General features: G+C 36.1%; 1 protein-coding gene across 1 annotated transcript in view; it reads left to right on the top strand.

Annotated features, from left to right (window-relative positions):
* Positions 1 to 21,448, top strand: part of WDR35 (WD repeat domain 35) — a 47,138-nt gene that overhangs the window by 12,859 nt on the left and 12,831 nt on the right. Inside the window, exons 10-18 of the mRNA XM_068395530.1 lie at positions 1,057 to 1,242; positions 4,007 to 4,067; positions 13,323 to 13,467; positions 14,718 to 14,787; positions 15,545 to 15,598; positions 17,406 to 17,515; positions 19,113 to 19,323; positions 19,919 to 19,999; positions 20,131 to 20,267. Coding sequence (XP_068251631.1) covers positions 1,057 to 1,242; positions 4,007 to 4,067; positions 13,323 to 13,467; positions 14,718 to 14,787; positions 15,545 to 15,598; positions 17,406 to 17,515; positions 19,113 to 19,323; positions 19,919 to 19,999; positions 20,131 to 20,267 — 1,055 coding nt within the window. The remainder of the gene's footprint in view (positions 1 to 1,056; positions 1,243 to 4,006; positions 4,068 to 13,322; positions 13,468 to 14,717; positions 14,788 to 15,544; positions 15,599 to 17,405; positions 17,516 to 19,112; positions 19,324 to 19,918; positions 20,000 to 20,130; positions 20,268 to 21,448) is intronic.

Genomic DNA, 21,448 nt, shown 5'->3' with positions numbered 1-21,448 from the left:
CGCTTTTTACATCCGCCCACTCCTGTTCCTCTCGCTATACTCCACAGCATTGTGTTTGAATTACCATAGAACTCTACTTGAGTGAAAACTATTGGGTTCTGACAATTTATTACTGTTCAGTTTATATAGAACTATTCTAAATGTTCTTTTGCTGATACTTCAGTTTATCATCTCAGCTTCATTCCCTGTAGAGTGTGGGAACCCTTCTGGCCAGCTCTCTCACAAGCTTTCTTCTCTCTTTCTAGTAAATGCTGATGCAGAGAATTCTATTAGTTTTTCTACAATTGCATCATCATCCTTAAGTGGTTTGCTTTATATCTCATTTGTTTGTCAGCTTCACCTCCTTTCTGATATTTTCTGATTCTGCTATGTTAGAAAGGGTTTTCATTATTAATTTCTATAATTTAAATCAGTTGAATGCAATAAAATACATCTTCATGGTTTTTACAGTGTTTGGATATTCCATTTCTTCTTTTGCCTTTTTGCCCTTTCTCCTACTTGTTACATGAATAATTATATTCTTCTGGAGGGAAGGGATGGTTTTTCTCATGTTACTAATATGGAAGAGGTGATGCGAATATTATAGTGCTCTGATATAATTGCTTATTTCTGTCTGCTTCAGAATCGCCCTGTTTGAGGTGTTTATTATATTTCCCTTGGGAAATGAACTTTGGGTTTTCAAATCAATAGTCATAGAGCAAGCATTTTCATGGCAAAAACCATCATCACAGTGGGTATTTCTGTGTACCCACTGAACAAGGGAGAAACAAGGGGAAATGAGATCTTGTCACATTTTGAGGTTGATCCTCCAGTTCTGATTGTGATAAGTTATTCTGCGTGATGGGAAGGCTACTTTTGCCAGTTTAATATTATGCAAATAACTTATTACCTGAGCTGTGTTCACATACTTTTAATAAATCAGTTCATCACTTGACAGGTAAAGAATATTGAATACTGATTGTGTATATGAAATAAACTCTTTCATAGCTGTGAGCAATTTATTATTGAATTCTTATAATTTCTGATAGGTTTTATCAAAATTGTCTCTCTTGGCAGTGGGGTTACTGCTCCAATACAGTTGTTTATGCGTATACCCGACCTGATCGTCCAGAATACTGTGTAGTCTTTTGGGACGCAAAAAACAATGAGAAGTATGTGAAATATGTCAAGAGCTTGATTTCCATAACAACTTATGGGGACTTCTGTGTTTTAGCAACTAAGGCAGATGAAAATCAACCTCAGGTAAAATCTTCCTTTTAATTTTCACTTGAAACGCTCTGTTCCACGTGTCGGTGCTTTACAGACAGAATAAGATGAAATATAAAATTCTGAATCTGTCTCAGAGTGTGTCACTCAGTTGTCATTTGACAGAATAGCACTTGAGTGGGCTCTGTTTAAAAACAAAGAACCCCAACAAACAACAAAGTAATAGCAAAAATGTGCAGAACCGATTAACTGCCTCTATATTTTAACTCCTCGTAGCCATTAGTAACTTAATGAAAACTGCAGCCTTCAAGATTAATGTGTCTTTAGAAATATTTAGAACAGTTCTCCACAGAAAAGCTAAAAGCAGGAGAGCATCAGAATTGTAACGAATATTTAACCAGTCAGAGGTGGGAAAAAAAGGGGAATTTTTTAGGTGATATAAATCACTTTACTACAAACTGCTCATTTGTTTATTTATTTATTTTTAAAACATAGTGACAAATGATACAATAAATGTATCCTTTGGTTAATGTAAGTTCCATTAGTGTGATGCTAACCGTTACATGGTTTTTCTTGTGGCGTTCACCTCTGAATTATTTTCTATATCACTTGTATATTGCTTACAAAGGAGGAGCATGAGACGGACTCAATTGGTGCAACGGTAAAAAAAAATGCTTTAGTGGTGCTTTGCTCGATTGTGCAGTAAATGGTGTGTACTGTCATATGGATTGAAAATATGGTATACATGGCAAAATCATTTGGTGAAAATGAGTGCAAAAAACTGAAATTTTTCTGGGTTGTTTTTTTAAAATAGGAAACAAACAGTGGAGTGACTTAGTGTAACTTTCTTGAGGATAAATAAGAGATTTAATTTTAGCATCTGAAAATTACAGATAATAAGCGTCTTTCAATTCTTTCGAAATGGCTCCAGTGTAATTATTAACACTGTGGGGGGTCAGCTTTTAGGAAATGAAGTGAACAAGCCTATCTTTTGGATAGCAGTTTGTTAAGAGTTGCTTTCTGAAAAATAGATTTATTTTGCAATAGATTTTGGTCATTAGAATTGTGATTTCAAGACAGTAAAATGTACAGCAATAGCTGTTGGGGTAAAAAAGACAGATTTCAGCAGGAAATGTTTAAAAGTATTGCAAGTGGATGTGAATGTCAGTAAGTTATGAAGAACTTAATGTTGATACCCATAGCAAGGCTTGAGCTTTCTGCTTTGATCAAATCACACAATGCAAACTCCCTTGTCCTGGCACCACCCTGTGTAGCTCATGCAGCTTCTGTCTTGGATACTGTTACTCCATCACCCCTTGGCAGTCTCTGATCTACTGACTTAGAGTCTCAGAAATAAGTAAAAAGGGCATAAAAGAGAAATTGATTAGAGAGTGAATGTTGGGATAATTTACGAGAGAAGGATTAATATAAACATAATGGAAACAAACCATAAATATTTTAAAAAGCCAGATGTGGTTTCGTACAGAGGTGGCGGATCAACATATTTTTTGGAGAAGAGAAATTTGACAATGCTGGTGGAAAGTGTAACTCATAAACAGAGAAATAAAAATACTATTTTTGAGAGGTGTTTATTGGTGGCAGAACCAGATAAATTATTTAATGAAAAGAAATCCTTGTTCACTTCTTTTTCTTTGAAAGAATGAAGTTCACACAGTAGCCGAAAACCTAAATTCTACCATTCTCATGTGATTAATAAGCCATCAATCTATTGGTTTAAAGGGGTAAGCTGTACAGTTGCTGTAGTCTGCTACCACAATTACATGAATTGTTCAGGAGGTGAAAGAGCTATGAAGATGTAATTATCTTCCATTTCCTGAGGAGTCAGGATAACAGCTCTCAGGTGATTCAAGTTTTGGCAACCCTGTATTTTTTTTTTTTTTTTTAAAATCTAAAAACTTTACTGTAAAAGTTGCTACTTAATTTCCACACTTCTCATTCAAGATGTTCTTATTTCCCTATGCAATCATCGTAAAGCTATTTAATCCTTGATTTAGGTCTGGAAAAATAAATACATCAGCAACAGCAATGACGCATTGGTGTCTAGGTCATTTTTTATTTATTTGCATCTTCCTGAGTTTAATAGACCAACCTGAGATATCTGTGCTATTGAAGCCTTCCCGAGCAGGATTATAAGAAGGGCAAAACTAACAAAACTCCTCAGTTTTGTAGTATCTGTGATACTGCAGGGTGGAGGGATAGCCTTATTCACAATACTCCCCACACTGTAGCCCTCTTGGAGGTTCAAGGAGATTGATGTCTGCAAAGGATAGAAGAGGGGTCCTAACTTCTTGGGAGCTAGCGAGGGGGTCTGATGCAGTTTCTGAGATTATCCTTTGCACGAACAGCTCGGCGACAGTTGAGTCACTGAGAAATTGCTGGTGTATCATGCTAGTAAATAATCGCAGTACAGCGCGTGCCCCACAGAGCAGGAGGTGAGTCCCTGGCTGTCTTGCCCCCATGTTATCTGCGGGCCTGCTGGTGGTACATCCTGCGTATTGTATTTTGTCTGGTAGGTTTGCTCCTTCGCTTAAAACAGCTGGTCATTTTCCTGTTTTGCGCTTGGCTTCGTTTATAGTGCTAATTGGCAAATATCTCATTACTCTCATGCTTATGCTGCTTTATATTTACTGCAGTCATGGTCCCTCTGTTTTCTGTTGCTGATCAGCATTAGATTGTGTGAAATGTGGGTTATGAGACACACCTTCACAGAAAACCTTGTACAGCTTACCAATTTACAAAAAATGTGGTAGTAATGACACTTGCTTTTATTTCCATACAGTATGTGCTGGTTCTCTGCAATTCTATTGGCACTCCATTGGACCCAAAATATATTGATATTGGTAAGCAACTTGCAATAGTCTTATTTGGTTGGGTTTTCTTTCTAGTCTTTATAATGAATTACTTATGCATGTCTGTTGTTCAATGAAACAATCCCTGTGTGGTAACACCCTTTGCATCCAAATGTGACTTTCTGTTCTATACGTGGTTGTAACTATGATTTTATATTGGCTTCTCACTTCTACTTGGACTTTCCCTAAATGTAATAAACATGTAATCAGGTGTTCCCATGTTGTGAACTGTAATTTGTGTTGGAAATGACCTATTAATTACTCTGTTAATAAAAATAGTGGCTTATAAAACCAGTCCTATTCCTTGTAAAAACTGGCTAAATTTAAACTGATTCTTCTAGTTAATACAAACTATATACAATATAATTTTAAAAAATTGTTAATTTCCTTTTTTTTTTTTAATGGATGTTCTCAGTGATTCAGATTTTCATTCACAACAGTGGTAACTGAACTCCTTTTTAAGAAAATGTACTGTTTTGAAGAGGGTCCTGTTTCTCAGAGCAATTGAAATAGTTTGATCTGGACTTTCATTTAAAAATAACATGTTGCTGCTTCCCAAATATCTTAAAGATCAGTTTCTCATATTTCAGTGTTGATAATATCTTTTCCTTACCTTCCTCACAACTGTTTTATCTAAATATTTTCAGATATAATTAAAAATCAAATAAAAAAAAATCAGTGGATTATAACAGAAGTACAAAAATACCACCAAATCCTCAATAGATCTGAATTCCAGGCTTTCCCTAGTGCTTGTTTGCTGCAGGTGTGGTACAGAACATTGCCAAGTAATTGCAAACCACTGTTTTCTGGGAGTTTTGCTAGAGAATAAAGATCATTGATTTTTCCCTTCAAACCGATGAGGGAAGTGCAGACAAACTGACAATTTAATCAGCTTTTTGATTAATCCACTTTAGTTTGTTCTGTTTTTTGCTTTATTTTTGGTTTGTTATCCAAATAGATCTGAATTTGGATTCAGAATAGACACTGTGAACCCCATTTGCAGTTTTCTTTTTGAAGCTTGATTCTTTGACTCACTTTTCTGTTTTGTTGAAAAGCTAAATCATTTGTAAAGAAGTTTTAGCAAGAATATTTATTTCCTTTAGAATGAGTGAGGGGAGTATGGTTTTTAAATGAAACGTACATACTTATTTTTAGAACCTCTTAGCTAAAATGATGGTAAGTAGAAGGTGTATTTGGCATAGACATTTAATGTGATTCCTGTATGTTAGAAAGGTGGGATGTGCTATACCACTGCTGTGCTTGGCAGTATAGCACTTTCTGAGCACACCAAAATAGTTCGGAGAAAAAAATTTGTGTGTGGTTGGTACAGCAGAGGAGCATAGCCATATTGGAACAGGTTATGGACAAAAGCAGATTGCTTATTGTAAACCTGGAAGCATTCCTCCCTGTAAAGGTATCTACTTAATATGTGTCTATAGCTTTGGAACTTACATCCTCTGATTCTGCAGAAATTAGGTTTAATTTTTAACCAAATCAAACCAAAATCTTTTATCTACCTGTGCCAAAAAGAGATGTAGCTATTATAACAAGAAACCTCATGAACTTTTTGCGATGTAAGTTGCCTCCTAGAGCCATTGTTTCATCCTCTCTACAAAAAAGAAACTCTTCTGTTTAAATTAATCTCGTTAGAGAAGTTAGTTCCAAGCCATAGTGCTAATACTTGGTGTTAATATTAAATGATAAACAAACAGCCATTCTGTCTGATAAAACAGATGGGAAAAGTGTCTAGCAAAGTTTTGGTAAGATAGAAATGATGAGGAAAGTAAGGTGAAGAACTATAAGACAAAGAAGTAATAACAGTTCATAGAAGAATATGGGTAGGAAAAAAAAATCAACCAAAGAATAGAAATAGTTGAGATCATAAAGATGATTATTTTCCTCAACCAATGCTACTAAACAGTTTTATTACATATTAACTAAGTTTGTAAGTGTCATTTTCTAACATGTTCAGTTTTTCAGTGATAGCAGGAGAAAATCAGCTGTGAGTCAAATGTATATTGTGAAATTCATGCCCTATATTTGTAGATCGTAATTAAAATGAAGAGTATCCTGCTCTGATGAATAAGTTTGACTTCTTTGTCCTATGGAATGTGTATGACATATTGTGGTACTTTTTGTGTCAGAATTTCTGTTTATGTCAGTTTGATGCCCTCTTGCCACCTTTTACAGTAGGGGTGGCACATCAGAATCTTAAGGAATAAAGTGCCCAGGAAATTGAATACCGAGAATTTTACAATAGATGGAGGTGAAAAAAAAAAAACAACAAAAACCAAACCAAAACAAAACAAAAAACCAAAAAACCCCCCCCCCAAAAAAACACAAAAAACCTGAGCACTGAAGTAAGATGATATTGTGGGTGGGATGTCTGTTGTGTCCCCCCTGTCCCATCCCCTCTCCTAATCAGATGTCTACACTGTATGTGCCTACTAGTCTCCTGGACTTACTTGACAGGTGGGATTGGGGTGGTGAGAGGAGGATTCAGGGACTTATAGGGAGTAGTTCATCTCATTTCTACAGCTGACATCTAAAATAAGTTCAGTGAATCATTCCTGGAAGGGGTCTTTTTGCTCTCCATTGGGTACAAAGAAGCCCGGGGCAACCAGCTCATCTCTGTCAGAGATGTCTAACATTAGGTGAGACAAATCCCACTCAAACGGTCAAAATTAGCTTTCCATGTACGCCTCTAACTCTGCATTTAAACTCTTCTCTTTGCATTTTTCTAGTGTTCTGTTTATGTGAGCTTTCTAAGTCTATCTGTGATAGTTTTATTTATTTACATTATAAACAAAGGTATGAGTTTCTTTACAGTTCCCCCATTACAACTGGTCTCCTACAGCTGTCTGTACACAAGAAAAGGGTCTTCTCCAGTGACTGAAAACAGTTAAAGAGAAATGCTATTTTAATTGAAAAATGCTGTTGTTGTTCCAACTGTATTTGAATTGTGCTGAAGAAATTAAACAATCTGGAAAAAGCTTCTCTTCCCTTAGCTTAACTAAGCTTTCTGCAGTCTGTTTCTGTTCCCTCCAGTGTCAGAGGATCAGTTTAGTGCATGGATTTACAATGCTCTTTCCTAGTGTGAGTTCATTTGTGAAAATGCTAGGCGTTATAGCCTTCAACCTCATAGACGTGCAAATACTTGAGGTTAGGAATACTTGCATTTTTGAGTCCTGAAAAATTTCTGTAGTCTCAGTAGTTCAAACATAACAAGCAAGTCTTTCATTGCTGTATGGTAAACACAGCCATAAGATTCAACCTTTTTTTTTCATATATGCATCCTGTAAGACTCCTTTAAAGTTACCCCACCACATTTACAGAAGGTATTGAAGGTGAAAGTGAGAAGCAAACACCTATAAATGCAACACTGTTAGAACACGTTGCACTGGTTTTATCATAGTTCCTTTCCTTTTTTGTAATCTTTGAAGATACAACTTTATAGAACAACTGGAAATATTTATAAGGTCAATTTGTGTGACGTGTAGACACTTGTACACAGTCAAGGTCTTAATATACAGTATAACATGCTGTTTTTGTCACAGTTGGAGCTTCTTGGCAGCAGAAAGTACAATTGTTCCAGTTTGACAGGGTGCTGAACTTAAGCTGGTTGGCCTTGCTAAGGTCAGTAGAGAGAGAAGACCTTGTAAAACCTTAAAGTCAGAAGACCTTTCTGTAAGTTCTTTTAATATTGCAGTTGGTGCATCATTTCTAACAAAATCATTATCCTTTTGTCCTGTTTATAAATGAAAAAAATCAGCTTTAAATCACTTATCAGCTGAGAGTAATCATTAATAGTTTAAGATATAAGCAGTACAAAAGTAAAATTAATGTATTTCTTACTCAAGAAAATTGGAGAGATGTTACTGACTTATGAAAAATACATTATCTGCCTGTGAAATTCTTTTTCTTTCTTTTCTTTCTACCAAAACAGTTTTTCAGGCTATTCTCTTTTAGTAAAGTAATAAATTGTTGCATTGAGTTCTGTCCAGAAGATAAGTTGCTTAGGTAATTTTTGTTTTGAACTCTTGTTCTTGTTTCAGACTTCGAAGTACCATCTTTAAGAGCGGTTTAAAAACACTTAGGTTGTTACTTTATTTAATTTTCATAAATGCTTACGAAAAATGCCTTCTCATATAGTAGGATGTTCCTCAACAGACCGCTTGGTATCTGTGTGCCTCTGCCTGTTCTTAAGTGGGCACTCTTGACTGCTGTGCGTCTAAACTATAATTTTTGACTGGCTGTAATTACTGCTGATTGAACACACAGTATCTTTGGTTTTACCAGACTGCCCCTTGTTGGAATAGCAATCACCTGGTGCTCAAATGAGCATAAAGATTTTACTCCTCCTTGAGACTTTGGTGTCCTGCAGGTCTCCTGGGCTTTGACCTGGTAGGAAATCGATAGTGGAGAAAAAAGATTGCTAATCTAAGGATGCTAAGTAGCTGATGGAGCATTTGAATAATGCATCTGGGAACATGTGTTAAGGCACAATTTGTATGAATTTCAGTTTATACATTTTATAAAATTGTTTCAACAAAGTGCTATTAATCTCGTAATGACAAAGTAATTGTGACAACGTACAATGTTTCATTCACCCGCAGGAGATGCAAATCTTACGTTGTTGGGCTCTAAGCCAATAGTTCAAGAAGGGCTCAAAAAAAAAGTGCTTATTCCCTTTATTCTGTTGAATTTTTAATTATGTCATTAGCTTTCTAATGCTTGCCTCTGCTAACGATGGCAAAAAAGGATTAATCAGTCATTATCTGCTGAAAGGCCATCACTTCAACTTTCTTTAGACATTGATGGATGAAACCAACAGTTTCTTCTGTGCTGTTTCACAGTCTCACTGGTTTTCTGTCAAAGTCCTTTCATGAATAACTAAATATAAATTACAGAAGGTTAAATATCTTGTTATATAATATCTTTTAAAAGGAAACACAACAGATGGTATCTGCTAAGAAAATGTCACTCAGGCTGGATTATATCATCTTCTTATACGCACTTAGGAGCACTGACATAGTGAAGTGTTGAGTTGTCTTTCATGTGTGTGTTAGCGCCCAGTGATATGAATACAACAGCCTGACCAACATACAGGTGGATTAAAGGCAGAGTGATGGAGTCATGCCTAGGTGTCTCACCTCCCTCCTGGACACCTTAACAAGCATGACTGAACTACATGTGAAACAGCACTTGAATTACTGTTACTTGAAGTTGATAATTTTTAAAGTAAATTGTTATTTCTTTGTATTCTGTAAACTGTGGTCATTCATGAGTCGTCCCATGTGCAGTTCAGTTGTCCCTGCTGCTGTCTGATGTTTTCTTCTATTTATGAGCTAACACTTCTAGAGACTTTTGAATCAAGCTCTAAAATTAGGTAGATGTTATTGATCGGACTAAGTTTGTTCCAGTTTCTCAGGAACAGCCTGTAACAGGCTTGTATGAAAACAACAGTTTAGTCTTATGTCTGTCTGTCAGATTGCTTCCTTTCCACCAGATTTAGGTGGGATTACATGTCTTTCTTGTGCTTGTATATCCTATATCATATGCTAGAAAGTGTCTCAGCTTTTTCATGCAGCGAAGTAATATAGTCATGCATTAAGTTTGTTTTCCATCTACTATTTTCTAAAGAAGATTAGACATGAAAGCAGATGTTTTCTAAATGTTTTGAAGTGAGATGGAGTGAGTGTGGATGAAATACAGACGTTGCAGAAGGTTATTCGAGATTCCTGGATATCTAAGAAATAGTTTCTCTCCTTCAGGGAGGAGGTTTTATGAAAGAACAGTGAAGAGAAATTAGGTGAGAAGAGAAAGAAGGGCCAGAGAAAACTTAAAGGGCAGGTGTTTCACATGTTGGCGTTGTTTTGATGAGGTGGTATGTTTAATCCTTTTCAGTATTTGATCACTGAAAAGTAAGGCACCTGTTTAGATGTTTTCCATACATATTTTCAAGGTCTGAAAATTAAGTATTAAGACATTAATACTGAAGTTAGCTATCTGCAAAATGTGGAAAGAGCTAGACAATCTAAGAAGTCCACGTTTACTATGGAAAGCTGCTATGCAGTGGAAATGCTGAGTAGAGGAGCTTCCGAATCTCTTGCCACCTCCTGACTTAAGGTGCTTGCTTTTCTGTCTGCTTAACAGTCAGAGCATGAATTCTTTGAAGGGCACTGATGCCCAAGTGAGCAGCACTTGCTTCTAAAATCAAGCCTGCTGTATAAGATGGTAATGCTTCCCTACACTAAAGGAAACTAAGTAGTTAAACCAGATGCCTAGAAAGGGATTCTAGATCTTCCTCAGCCTGGAAGGATTGAAAGGAGCATCTTTCCTTTCCCAGGAAAGGACAAATCCCTCCCTTCTCTGCCCCAGTAACAGCCCAAACTTGGAGTGTCTGGGGCATCCTTTGCTTGTGTTGAAGCTATGCTGTTACGCAGCCAGAAAGGAGAGGATTTTGGGAGCAGAGTATAGCCCAATGATTAAGGCTCTGAGGTGAGAAGGGGGAATAGAATAGAATGGAATAGCTCGGTTGGAAGGGACCTACAAAGATCATCTAGTCCAACTGCCTGGCCACTTCAGGGCTGACCAAAAGTTAAAGCATGTTATTAAGGGCATTGTTCAAACGTCTCTTAAATGCTTGGGGCACTGACCACCTCTCTAGGAAGCCTGTTCCAGTGTTTGACCACCCTCTCGGTAAAGAAATGCTTCCTAATGTCCAGTCTAGACTTGGATTGTGGTTTCTTTTTCCACAGATTTTTCTGTTTGTACTTTTTTGTGTTTGCTTGTTTAATGACTGTCCCTTACAAAATGTTAAAGCAATTCTAGAAAAAATCCCGTATGTCCTACTTCTATGCAATTGTTTAAACCATGTAGGCAATTTTGTAAAAGCATTGGCTCCCACATACAGATACTGCTCTTCCAGATGTGTTTTTGAATGGATCTGATCCTGATGCTTGTGTCTGTGTGCTGTGTATCCCTCTCCCTGCGATTTCACATTTGGCTTAAATCCAATCATCGTTTAGCCTGCTGTAGCAAAGAAGGAAAGGCCCTGCCCTTCATGCTGGCTCCTCATTCCTGCCCTCTCCAACATTTGTGTTTTTCTCTTTAACCCAACTTAAACTAATCTTTTATTTAGTTAGTTTTGAGGTCAGTTAGATGAATGAACTGATCCAACTTACTCTGTGGTCAAGGTACTACTAGAGCTGATATAAAAGAAATGGCAGGGAAATGTGTCAGGGGTTGGTGTGTGGTGGTTTTTTTTGACAGCAACAATTAGTTTAAGTCTTAGGCATGTTCATAAAATGCCTAATTGATTGTATTCATCTGGATAAAGCATAGATGTGTTGCTGTCTTTTTTCTGGATCACAATAGAGCTTATGTGAACATCCTTTTTTCCCAGATTGGGGTACTTTGAGGTGTGCACAAATGAGTAAGTTTAGGCTCCGTGGAAGCTGTAGGTCAAATGGGAGTCACCTGGTGAGTCTGAGGAATGCTCATGGCTTTCAGCTGTGGGCTTGGTTTAGCATCATCTTGGAGTAATGTGTTCAAATGTTGACTAAGTTGAGTCCAAATATGAGACTTAGTACTAAAATTTTGTTATTTGAGCAACAGGAAACCTCATTCCCTCACAGGTGAGGAGATTCTCATGTTTGATTTTTAAAGGAGAAAAGCATTGATTGTTATGGCAGGTACAGCTGAAAGGTAATAAAAGAACAGAACAAATACATAGAATTTATTCATAGAAATTCTAATACATATTATTCATAGAATTCTAATACATAGAAATTATATTATAATGCTGTTAATGAAACTCAGTGTATTTCATATACTTATTCATTTCAATAGTCACAACTGTATCCTTCAGTTGAAACTGTTGAAATCAATGTTATAAGTATATGAAATACACTGAGTTGCATATAATGTAAACAACTGTACTGCTCACATGTTAAGTATCATCACTAAGCCTTCTTATCAGTGTTTACATTTATACTAAAAAGTGTTCTAGAGCCATCAGGTAGCTTATAAAATCCTCTTGGTTTCAAAGAAATAAAATCTGTTGAACCAGTCTTCCTCCATCTGTCTCTCATAGCACTGTTGTGCTTTATGGCAGGCTTATAGCTCCCTCCAGAGTTCTGTTCTGTGCTAAAATACAGAAAAAAATGAGATTCACTGAAAAAAAAAAAAAAAAAAAAAGATTTTGTGCTCACAGCATGTTATTTGCATGACTCAGTGTTTCACTAACAGGCTGGGCTACACAATTCTTCTGAATTTGCCTGTTTTGTCTGGTAGCATACTGATTTACCTGTAGAATTTGAAGACATTGGGGGATTTACTTAATAGGTTTCTACAATTTCTATGCCTTTTTATGTGCATTCACTGGTTTTCAGAAAGATTAAACAAAGGATTGTAAAAGGAAAAATAAGAGCTACAATACAGTCAAGACAGTGTATTATAAAGAACAATGGAATGGTTTGCACGCATATATATATTTTTTTTCCTTTGTGCACCGAACGTTGACAGCAGGAATGAGATACCCAATTTATCCACATATTCTAAATGGGCATAGGGCTAAAGTAAAGAAAATGCACTGCCTTCCTACACTGTGGTCTTTGGATGCAACAAAGTAAGACTAAGTGCACACTTTGCTAAGTACTTAATTTTCTGTCATGCAGATAAAGAATTGTTATTTGGCCCAGCTATTAACTAAGATACTAACAGCATTTTTAGGCCTTGTCTAACTCAAAATTTGTTAACTGTTTTTAAGTGGTGCTAATCAAAGAATCTCTTCTAGATTGTCAACTTTTCAGTAGTCTTATTTATATTTGAATAATTACAAATATGTCGTATATGGAGGTATTTGATAGACTTGTTAGAGATTTGAGATATTCCTGAACTAGTCATTAACCTGAAAATTTGTCTATATGTATTTGATGTCTTCTGCATTAGTGCATGGAAATTTGCTGAAATAATAGGGAGAAAAGTGTTAATTTTAAAATCACACCTTGTGAAGAATTTCTCTGTTTTTCTGAACAAGGCCACAAGGCCCCAGTGAAATTTCTTAGCAGTTAATGAAAACTGCTGCTAGGTTGTGTGTGGTGTGGGTTTTGTTTTGGTTTTTTGTTTTTTGCTTTTAACCTATGGAGATATGGTTTCATCCATCTGGGAAAAAGTTTACAAATTAGCATCTAGTCCAATACTTGCAGCACTAATTTTACAACCATTTGGGTTTCATAACAGGGCCGTTGTTTGTCACAATGACCAAAACGCATGTGATAGCAGCTTCAAAAGAAGCGTTTTACGTCTGGCAGTATCGCCTGGCCCAGAAGCTCACAGCAATGGAAATTAATCAGGTAGCACGGACCAGAAAAGAAGGCAGGGAAAGGTTTGTCTTCAGGCTTTGTCATATTTCTTCTTTTGCATTGGTATCATTGATAAAGGTGGATTCTTCCATGCCTAAAATATGAATTCCTGTCTTCTCATTTTTCTACTCAGATGTGTTGACTTGCACGCCTCTAAGATTGAATACTAAAGAATAGTTTTTCATAACAAATGTGTGTTTGTTATCCAAATCTCTTAGACTTTTTTTGGATTAGTTCCTGTTCAATGTCTCCATTTGCTCACTGTGTGCTTGCTTTAGAGCTCTGTGTCTTGATGCTTCCCCCCCTCACCTTTTTCTCCTCCATACTCTTAGTTTCTAGGCAGCTACATTCCCTCTGATAACTTCAACTACTTCTTGCATGTCAACGGCTGTAAGGACCTAATCTATCCAGCTAGTTCTCTAAATACACTTGTGTCTCCTTGTATCTTTGATGTCTAATCCTGTATGGACTTTCATCCTCTCGAACTAAACAAGCCAAAGTCAACATCATCTTACCTCCAAAGTATTTCCTTCCCAGGTGCTCGTTAGTGGCATTAACTTTTCTGTCACCTCCACAAGCTTGCAACTTTGTTATGATTTTCTTTTGTGTTATTTTATGTTTTCTACCATAGAGATGCTATAGCACCTTTCTATAAATCTACCATCTCCCTCCTGTCACCATATATCTATAATAATGAGTAATTATTTGTACATGGTGTAATATCTTACATTGTTGTAGTACCTGCATGTCCTAGCCTTGGACGAGAATGTAAATTTGACAGAAATACCGAAAAAGTAAAGAGTGGTAGTTCAGCATAAACTATGATTTTAGCATTCTGAAATCTTTCCTAATGCTACTTTTTAAGGCAAAAGAGAAGTTATGTATTACTGTGTTCAATACTTCATCATAAGTCTTGTGGATATGAAGGTGCAGCTCTTCATAAGTATGGGGAAGAGCCTGAGGAAATAGAGGTGCACATTTGAAAAGTGACAATTGGGGTGGTTGATGGTTTGCAGGAACTTCTTGTTCCAGAATGAAAGTTTGTAGATCATATGGGAATAGACCATCAGGGGCTGTGAAAGTGAAAGCAAGTAACATATCTTTATAGTAGGGTTATCAAAAGGGATACTACTGGAACATAAGAACAGGCATAGCTTTTATTCTCTCTTCCAATTGCAATGGTTTCTTCTCCAAGGATTGAAGAATCCTATATGCTATAAAAAATGATTCTTTCTTTGGACTCACTTTTTCTTCTAACTTTCCTTTTCTACAGGATTTATCATATTGATGACACCCCTTCAGGATTTGCAGACGGACACCTTGATTACAGCAGAGCTATTGAAGTGAGTGATGTTCTTAATTTGTTTATTGTGGTGTACTGGTAGCTTGAAAGAGAAGTAGTTAGCATTGCTTTATTTATTTTCATAGATTTTAGTAGAAGTGGTCATACTTAAACTTTGTTTTACTTCTACCTTTTGTACATAAGTGTTATTTATCTTCCCTCTGGTTAGTGCGTTGTTACTGTGTCATTATATATTACCAGAAATATACACCAAACTATAGGGAACATAGAAGTAGTATATTCTGGGGTCCAGTATGTAGACAATTGCTGTCTTCTTGGTGAGAAGCAGCTCCCCTTACTGCAACAAAGTATAAGCTTGTTGAACTCAATGACCCTTGTAATCTTTTCTAGTACTTTTGGCCTTTTTCACTTCATATGTGTGTGTGTGTGTGTGCACGCATGTGCTCGCTTTTGTACTTACAAATACAACTGAAATTAATTACAGGCCTCACAAGTCAGGGACAGTTGTCTTGTGTTTTCTGTTAAACAGCTGTTACATTTACATTTTGGATTTCTTATTTTTCTGGAGGAGGGGCAGGAGAAGAAAGGAAGCTGTTAATATTATTAATGTAATGATTCCCATAACAAAGGCTACTAATATAAACCATGCATTGACTGTATACTGACAAGGTTTGATAGTCCCTTTTCATGTGGATACTTAGCAACATTCTTGTATATTTAAATAAAATTTATTTCTTTAGTAGTGCATTCTTACTGTTGCATTAAAACTGACACTGATACCCCATGTATACTTTCAGGGAACAAGAGATCCAATTTGTGCAATAACAGCATCTGATAAGATACTACTTGTGGTAAGTTAAATAATTAAAATAACTCCTAATTGCCTCTTGTGCTTGTAGGCAGGAGATTCTTCTGCAATCTGTTAATAAACAGTCATAATTGCAAAGCATTTCAGAATTTAGAATTTACAGATGAAATCTCTTTCTACACGTCTTCAAACATAACTTTTAACAGGTTCTTCTGTTAACCTGGACTCTTTCTTTAGGAGGGCTAATTCACTAAGTGCTTACAATTTAAGTACAGACTAGTTGCCTGAGTTAGTCCTTATATGTAGGGTTTGAAAAAGTCCAGGTCAGGACTTAATTCTGTAATCTGAGTTCTGGGAAGTCTCTTCTAGGCTGTATGTAAATGCACAAAAATTTACAAAGTTTGTCTATTTACATATCAATGGTATAATGTATGATGATAGATAATATCACATGTATGTAGTATGCTATATACATATTATATACATATATTTTCCCTGCCTGTGGCAGGGGGGTTGGAACTAGATGATCTTTAAGGTCCCTTCCAACCCAAACCATTCTATGATTTTATGATTAATACATTTGTGGATTATACATATGTATTATGTATGAGATATTGTAACATGCCAACCAGCTGGTATGTTTGGTGTTTTTTTTTTTTTCTGATCTGAAAAGAGTGATCTCATTATATGAACAGACATATACTGGTGGACTTTAAAACAAACTAACCAAGCAGAACAAAGACAGAAAAAGAGCACTGTTTCTTCATTTTATCCACCTTCCCAAGAAAGATCTTGATGTTTTCCCATGTTCCTACTCCAGTGATTTTTTTTTTTTTTTTTTTGTTATATCCTTTGGATTTTACAAAATCAGCGGTTCACAGGAAAAAAAAATGAATGAAAAAAGTGTGACAGTTAGTAGGTGACTATGGGATTGTGTTTGTGCTTGAAGAATAAGAGTGAGAAAATGAAATAAAGAGGTTAATTAATCAGTGACTTTGGTTAAAAGGAAGGCAACGAGAGGAAATGCCCTTGAGACTAGATCTGGATAAATGTGCTGAAGCTGAATGCATATGACAGTGGTTAGATTTTCTAACACTTCTGACCAAATCTGCTTTTCAGTTTATAGGGTATACAGGTGTGAATAAGTCAAAGATGAAAGGTGAAAGGTGATTTATGCTGAGGATCTTAGGGGTGGCTTTTTTGGAAAAAAAAAAAGGAACATAGTTTGGAGTACCTTAAAGTTTAATATCAGCTCATTTCCAGCATAGGTGTTAGACAGTAGGTAAAATAAGCTGGATGTGTTGTTCAGTCTACAGAAACACCATGAGAAAATAGTGACAGGGATCATTTCAGTCCAGGGATGTCAAACTTATTTTAGACTGTTGGCCTGATAGTGTCTTGACACAGGGCGTGGGTGTGTCATTTGGCAAAATAAAGATAAACCACATTGGTACTTCGATTTGTTTACTGTTACTCAAGCCTTTGACTAACCACTATATTTTACAGAGTTTACTTTTAAAGCTAGCTCTTTCCACTGTTCTCCTTTTTTGTTATGTAGACCATGTCTGAAGGTTCATGGGGAATTCTCACGCTCCTGAAACTGTTCTGTGGGCTGTATGTGGACTATGGCTTTTCATTTTAACATCCCTGATTTAAGCAGATCTGTAAATTGTAGCATCTTAAGAAAGCATCTTGTTTAAATAGGAGAATTCAGAACTTTTAGGGTGATGACATTCCCTCTCTCCCCTTCTGCTCTGTCACTTATGCAGAAACTCTTCTGTCTAGGACAGCATATAAAGAGTTTATTGATGGAAAAATTCTCCCAATAAGCAATCATTGCTTTTCTCTAGGGAAGAGAATCCGGCACTATTCAGAGATACAGTCTTCCCAGTGTTGGTATAGTGCAGAAGTATACCCTGAACTGTCGTGCATATCAGCTGTCTTTGAATTGCAACTCCAGGTAAGTTACAGATCTGCTTCTAGCACGGGTATCTGATTTTAAAATAAACCACTACAATTTGTGAAAATACTAATTCTTGAATTCTATAATTCTATAATAATTATGTACTAATTTTACTTTAATATAAACTATTTATTAATTTTAGTTGTTATTAATGGTTTCGTAACCATTTATTTATTACTAATTAATTACATTTGGCCAGTCATCAGACTGCTCTGAGAGACTCTGTTATTAGTAAAGCTTTCATGTTTTAAACTCTTTAGGGCGTGTGTGGGAAGTTTAAGGAAACATATACATGAAAATATCTTTGTTTTCTGAGATGAACCAAACATAAGCATCCTGTGATCATGACATGAATTGTCAAAATTATGCCATAACTTGAAATTTTATGTCTCTAAGGCTTCTGTCTATTCCTGTGTCTTTCTAATGCCTGGAAACTTTGTTCATCCCATGTTAATTTTCCATCTTTACAAGCTGTAGCTGATGGCAATGCTTCTAGCAAGACTGGTTTTCCTAAGCTTCAGCTGTGCCAATACTGTAGTTGCCTTCTACTTAACAGCTATTTTTTTTTTTTGCAAGAGAGAGCATGAGAGTATTGACAGAAAAGGCAAAAGTATACTGACTGAAGAGGACTTGCAAGATAATTTTAATCACTTCAAAATAACTTTATAATCTCAAACAAAATTCATAATGCGTGTGTGGATCACTCACCTTTTTAGGTATAGACCAAAAATAGATTACTTCACTTAAAAGGCAATGTGATCTAGTCAGAGCTGCATGAGTTTTGTTTTGAACCCAAGCTGTTTCCTTCCTAAATGACTTTGTGCTAGTGAAAAAGGCTCAGATCCATAAGCGTTCTGAAGTTAATTTTCTAAATTGCTTTTGAAATTTTAATAGGGATGAAGGGTGTCTAAATACCTTTCAATATTTAGAAATGCTTTTAAAATGGCATTGTAGTAAATACAGGCTACTATGATTCACTGAAGACCTATGTAACTGGAAATTTTCAAATGTAACCCTTTAGAAATTGTATTTTTTCCCATATTTTAAATGACTTCATAGACTAATTGGATTATACTTCATATTGTCTGGAAAAAACCTAAAGAATACCCTTTGTAGAAATATAAGAAATTCTATTTTGGAGATTAACAGTCTGCATCACTGCACTGTCCTTTTAATTTAAGAACCTGCTTCATTGCCTCCTATAAATAATGAAAACCAATTCTGTTCAGTTGTTAATTTTAGACTCTGTCAAGAAAAGTTTGGCAAGAGGCAGAACCTGCAATTTACTCAACTTGATATCTGAAGTACTAAGGATCTTCAAAATACTGGGTGAAAAATGGGCATATTTCAGAACCTTTGCAGGGCCAGACCCTGTATGAGCAAATGAAAAACTTCTTTCCATGTCTCTGGTCTCTCTCTGTTGTGCAGATAAATGCAAATCACATGCATCTCACTGAATCTATGGAATTATACTGGTATTAGATTAGAGGGGAAATTTGGCCTGAGTGTACCAGTTTAGGAAACTATTTCAGATTTACAACCTTGAATAGTATTATTTAGCTGACTTATTTTTTTTTCCTTTGTTTTTCTGTAGTCGTGTTGCTATCATAGACCTTTCAGGTATTTTGACTTTCTTTGACTTGGATACACGGGCAGTAGACAGTACAGGACAGCAAGTGATAGGCGAGCAGCTGAAACTGGAACGCAAAGATGTCTGGCATATGAAATGGGCCAAAGATAACCCGGATTTGTTTGCAATGATGGAGAAAACAAGGATGTATGTTTTCAGAAACTTGGATCCGGAGGTAATTATTAACATACATAAACTGCTCATTTTTGAGCTCAAAATTTGCTCTTAATACTATTCAACATAGAGCCATTAACTTATTCTTGTGCTTACCGTTCAATTAGGCAAGTGTTTATATAAATAAACTTGCTTCTGGAAATCTCAAAATCTTGTCAGCTGTAATGTGGGAGTGTTGTTTAGGAACAAATAAGTAAAATGAATATCAGTCCTGGAAAGACAAAAATGCTGTCATATTTTTCTTAAATGGATGAGATATTTTCAGGAGCATATTTTTTGTATGCTTTGGAAAATATAAACACAATTTTAGTGAAGATATTTGTAAAACACAATTCAATTGAATCTAATTATTGGCAGGTGTTCCTTTATATCATTCTCATAATTTAGTTACAGAAAACAGGAGGATTTTTAATTATGTCTGTGTATATGGAATTGTCAATAATGTTAATGATTTTAGTATTTGTTTCCTGTTGGAAATACAATTAAATACTAGTTTGGAGAAGCAGAAGGACTCTTTATGTATACCTAACAGGTCTGATTAGGATTTAATCAGACAGAATACAAATTAATTCCTTTGTAACTTATTTAACTTTAAGGAACCTATACAAACTTCTGGATATATTTGCAACTTTGAAGATTTAGAAATCAAATCTGTTCTTCTGGATGAAATATTAAAGGTAAGTATAATTAATTTTATTTTGTAGGAGAAGTTGGTGTCTGTCTTAATGATTTGAACAGTAGATAACTATGTTGGGTGAAAATAAAGGTGACATGGAATAAAATTGTGTTTCTTTATCCATTATGTTAGAATCCTGAACATCCTAACAAAGATTACATCATCAATTTCGAGATTCGGTCATTACGAGACAGTCGAGCATTGATTGAAAAAGTTGGCATTGAGGAATCTTCCCAGTTCATAGAAGACAATCCACATCCCAGACTTTGGTAAAATCTCTTTATAAGCCAACTTTGTTTAAATTTGAGCGCTTTTGTATTCTTTTCCTGTTCAGACAGGTCTAGTATTAAAGTACAAAACCTCAAAACAAAACCAGCCAAAGCAGTATACACGTTAAACAGAATCATTTAAGAAAAAGACAAAAAGAAAAAGGTAACCGTGCTCAGCTGCAATCTCAAGGGCTCCTGTTCTAACTGAGAATGTCTCTTCATTGGGCTGAATCACCTCCAAGGGAGTATTACAGCATTGAGGGAAGGCTTAAAGAGAGCCTTGCAGTCCCCTGCTAGCCTGGCTCCCCACCTCTTTTGCAATTGGCATGTTGGGGCAGTTTCAAGCTGTGTGGTGTTACAATTTCCTAGAATGCAAGAAAGTGAGGTTTTTGTTCCTGAGCATTTGAGAATTCGTGTTTCAGGAGATGCTCAGCAAGTGTTCAAGACTCCTCAGCAGCCATCTTAAAAAAAGAACTTGGGGCAGTGCTTCCCCAGGCTCCTAGTTCTTGAACCCCAAAACGTGGGCTGTTGTTAAACTGGAACTCTGATTTTATGAATGTTGTAGTACCTAGAATGGAAGGCATGCTGTGTGTGTGTCACGGTAGTGGGTATAGGGTACAGGCTCAGGACACCTTTTTGCTCTATGCTGTATGAGCCCCAAAACACAGTGCTCCCTTTTTATTTTTAGGGGCAAATATAAAGGAAATGAAAAAGCTGGCAGAAAGTTAACTTTTAAGTTGGTTAATTTAAAATTCAAATTGGTCATAAGTTGAGAGGGTATTTATTTATTTATTTATTTATTTTATATTGAACCTTGATGACAAAGAGCTTAAAACTCAGTAGAGGGAACACATTAGAATGATAACAAGGTAAGAGCAGTTGACTCTAGTTGACATGGTGGTGTCAGGGTGGTGGCTGGACTCAATGATCCCGGAGGTCTCTTCCAACCTGATTGATTCTGTGATTCTGTGACTAACCTTGTAGCATTTTGGACAGGCCATAAAGGACAGAAATGAGAAGGGCTGGGTACGTTAATCATATTATGATGCAGACTCTTAGAAGGAATCTGAGAAAAGGAGATGTTGGCATGTTTAAACTAAACGTGGACTCAGCTCTTATACTAAACTTGAAAAGCCTGCACATCAAACATGTAAGAGTAAACCTGTGAAAACAGGAGTTCT

The sequence above is a fragment of the Nyctibius grandis genome, chromosome 1 (genome assembly GCF_013368605.1).
Source record: "Nyctibius grandis isolate bNycGra1 chromosome 1, bNycGra1.pri, whole genome shotgun sequence".
NCBI lineage: Eukaryota > Metazoa > Chordata > Aves > Nyctibiiformes > Nyctibiidae > Nyctibius > Nyctibius grandis.
Note: the sequence above shows the minus strand (reverse complement) of the source record. Positions and strands in the feature narration are given on the sequence as shown.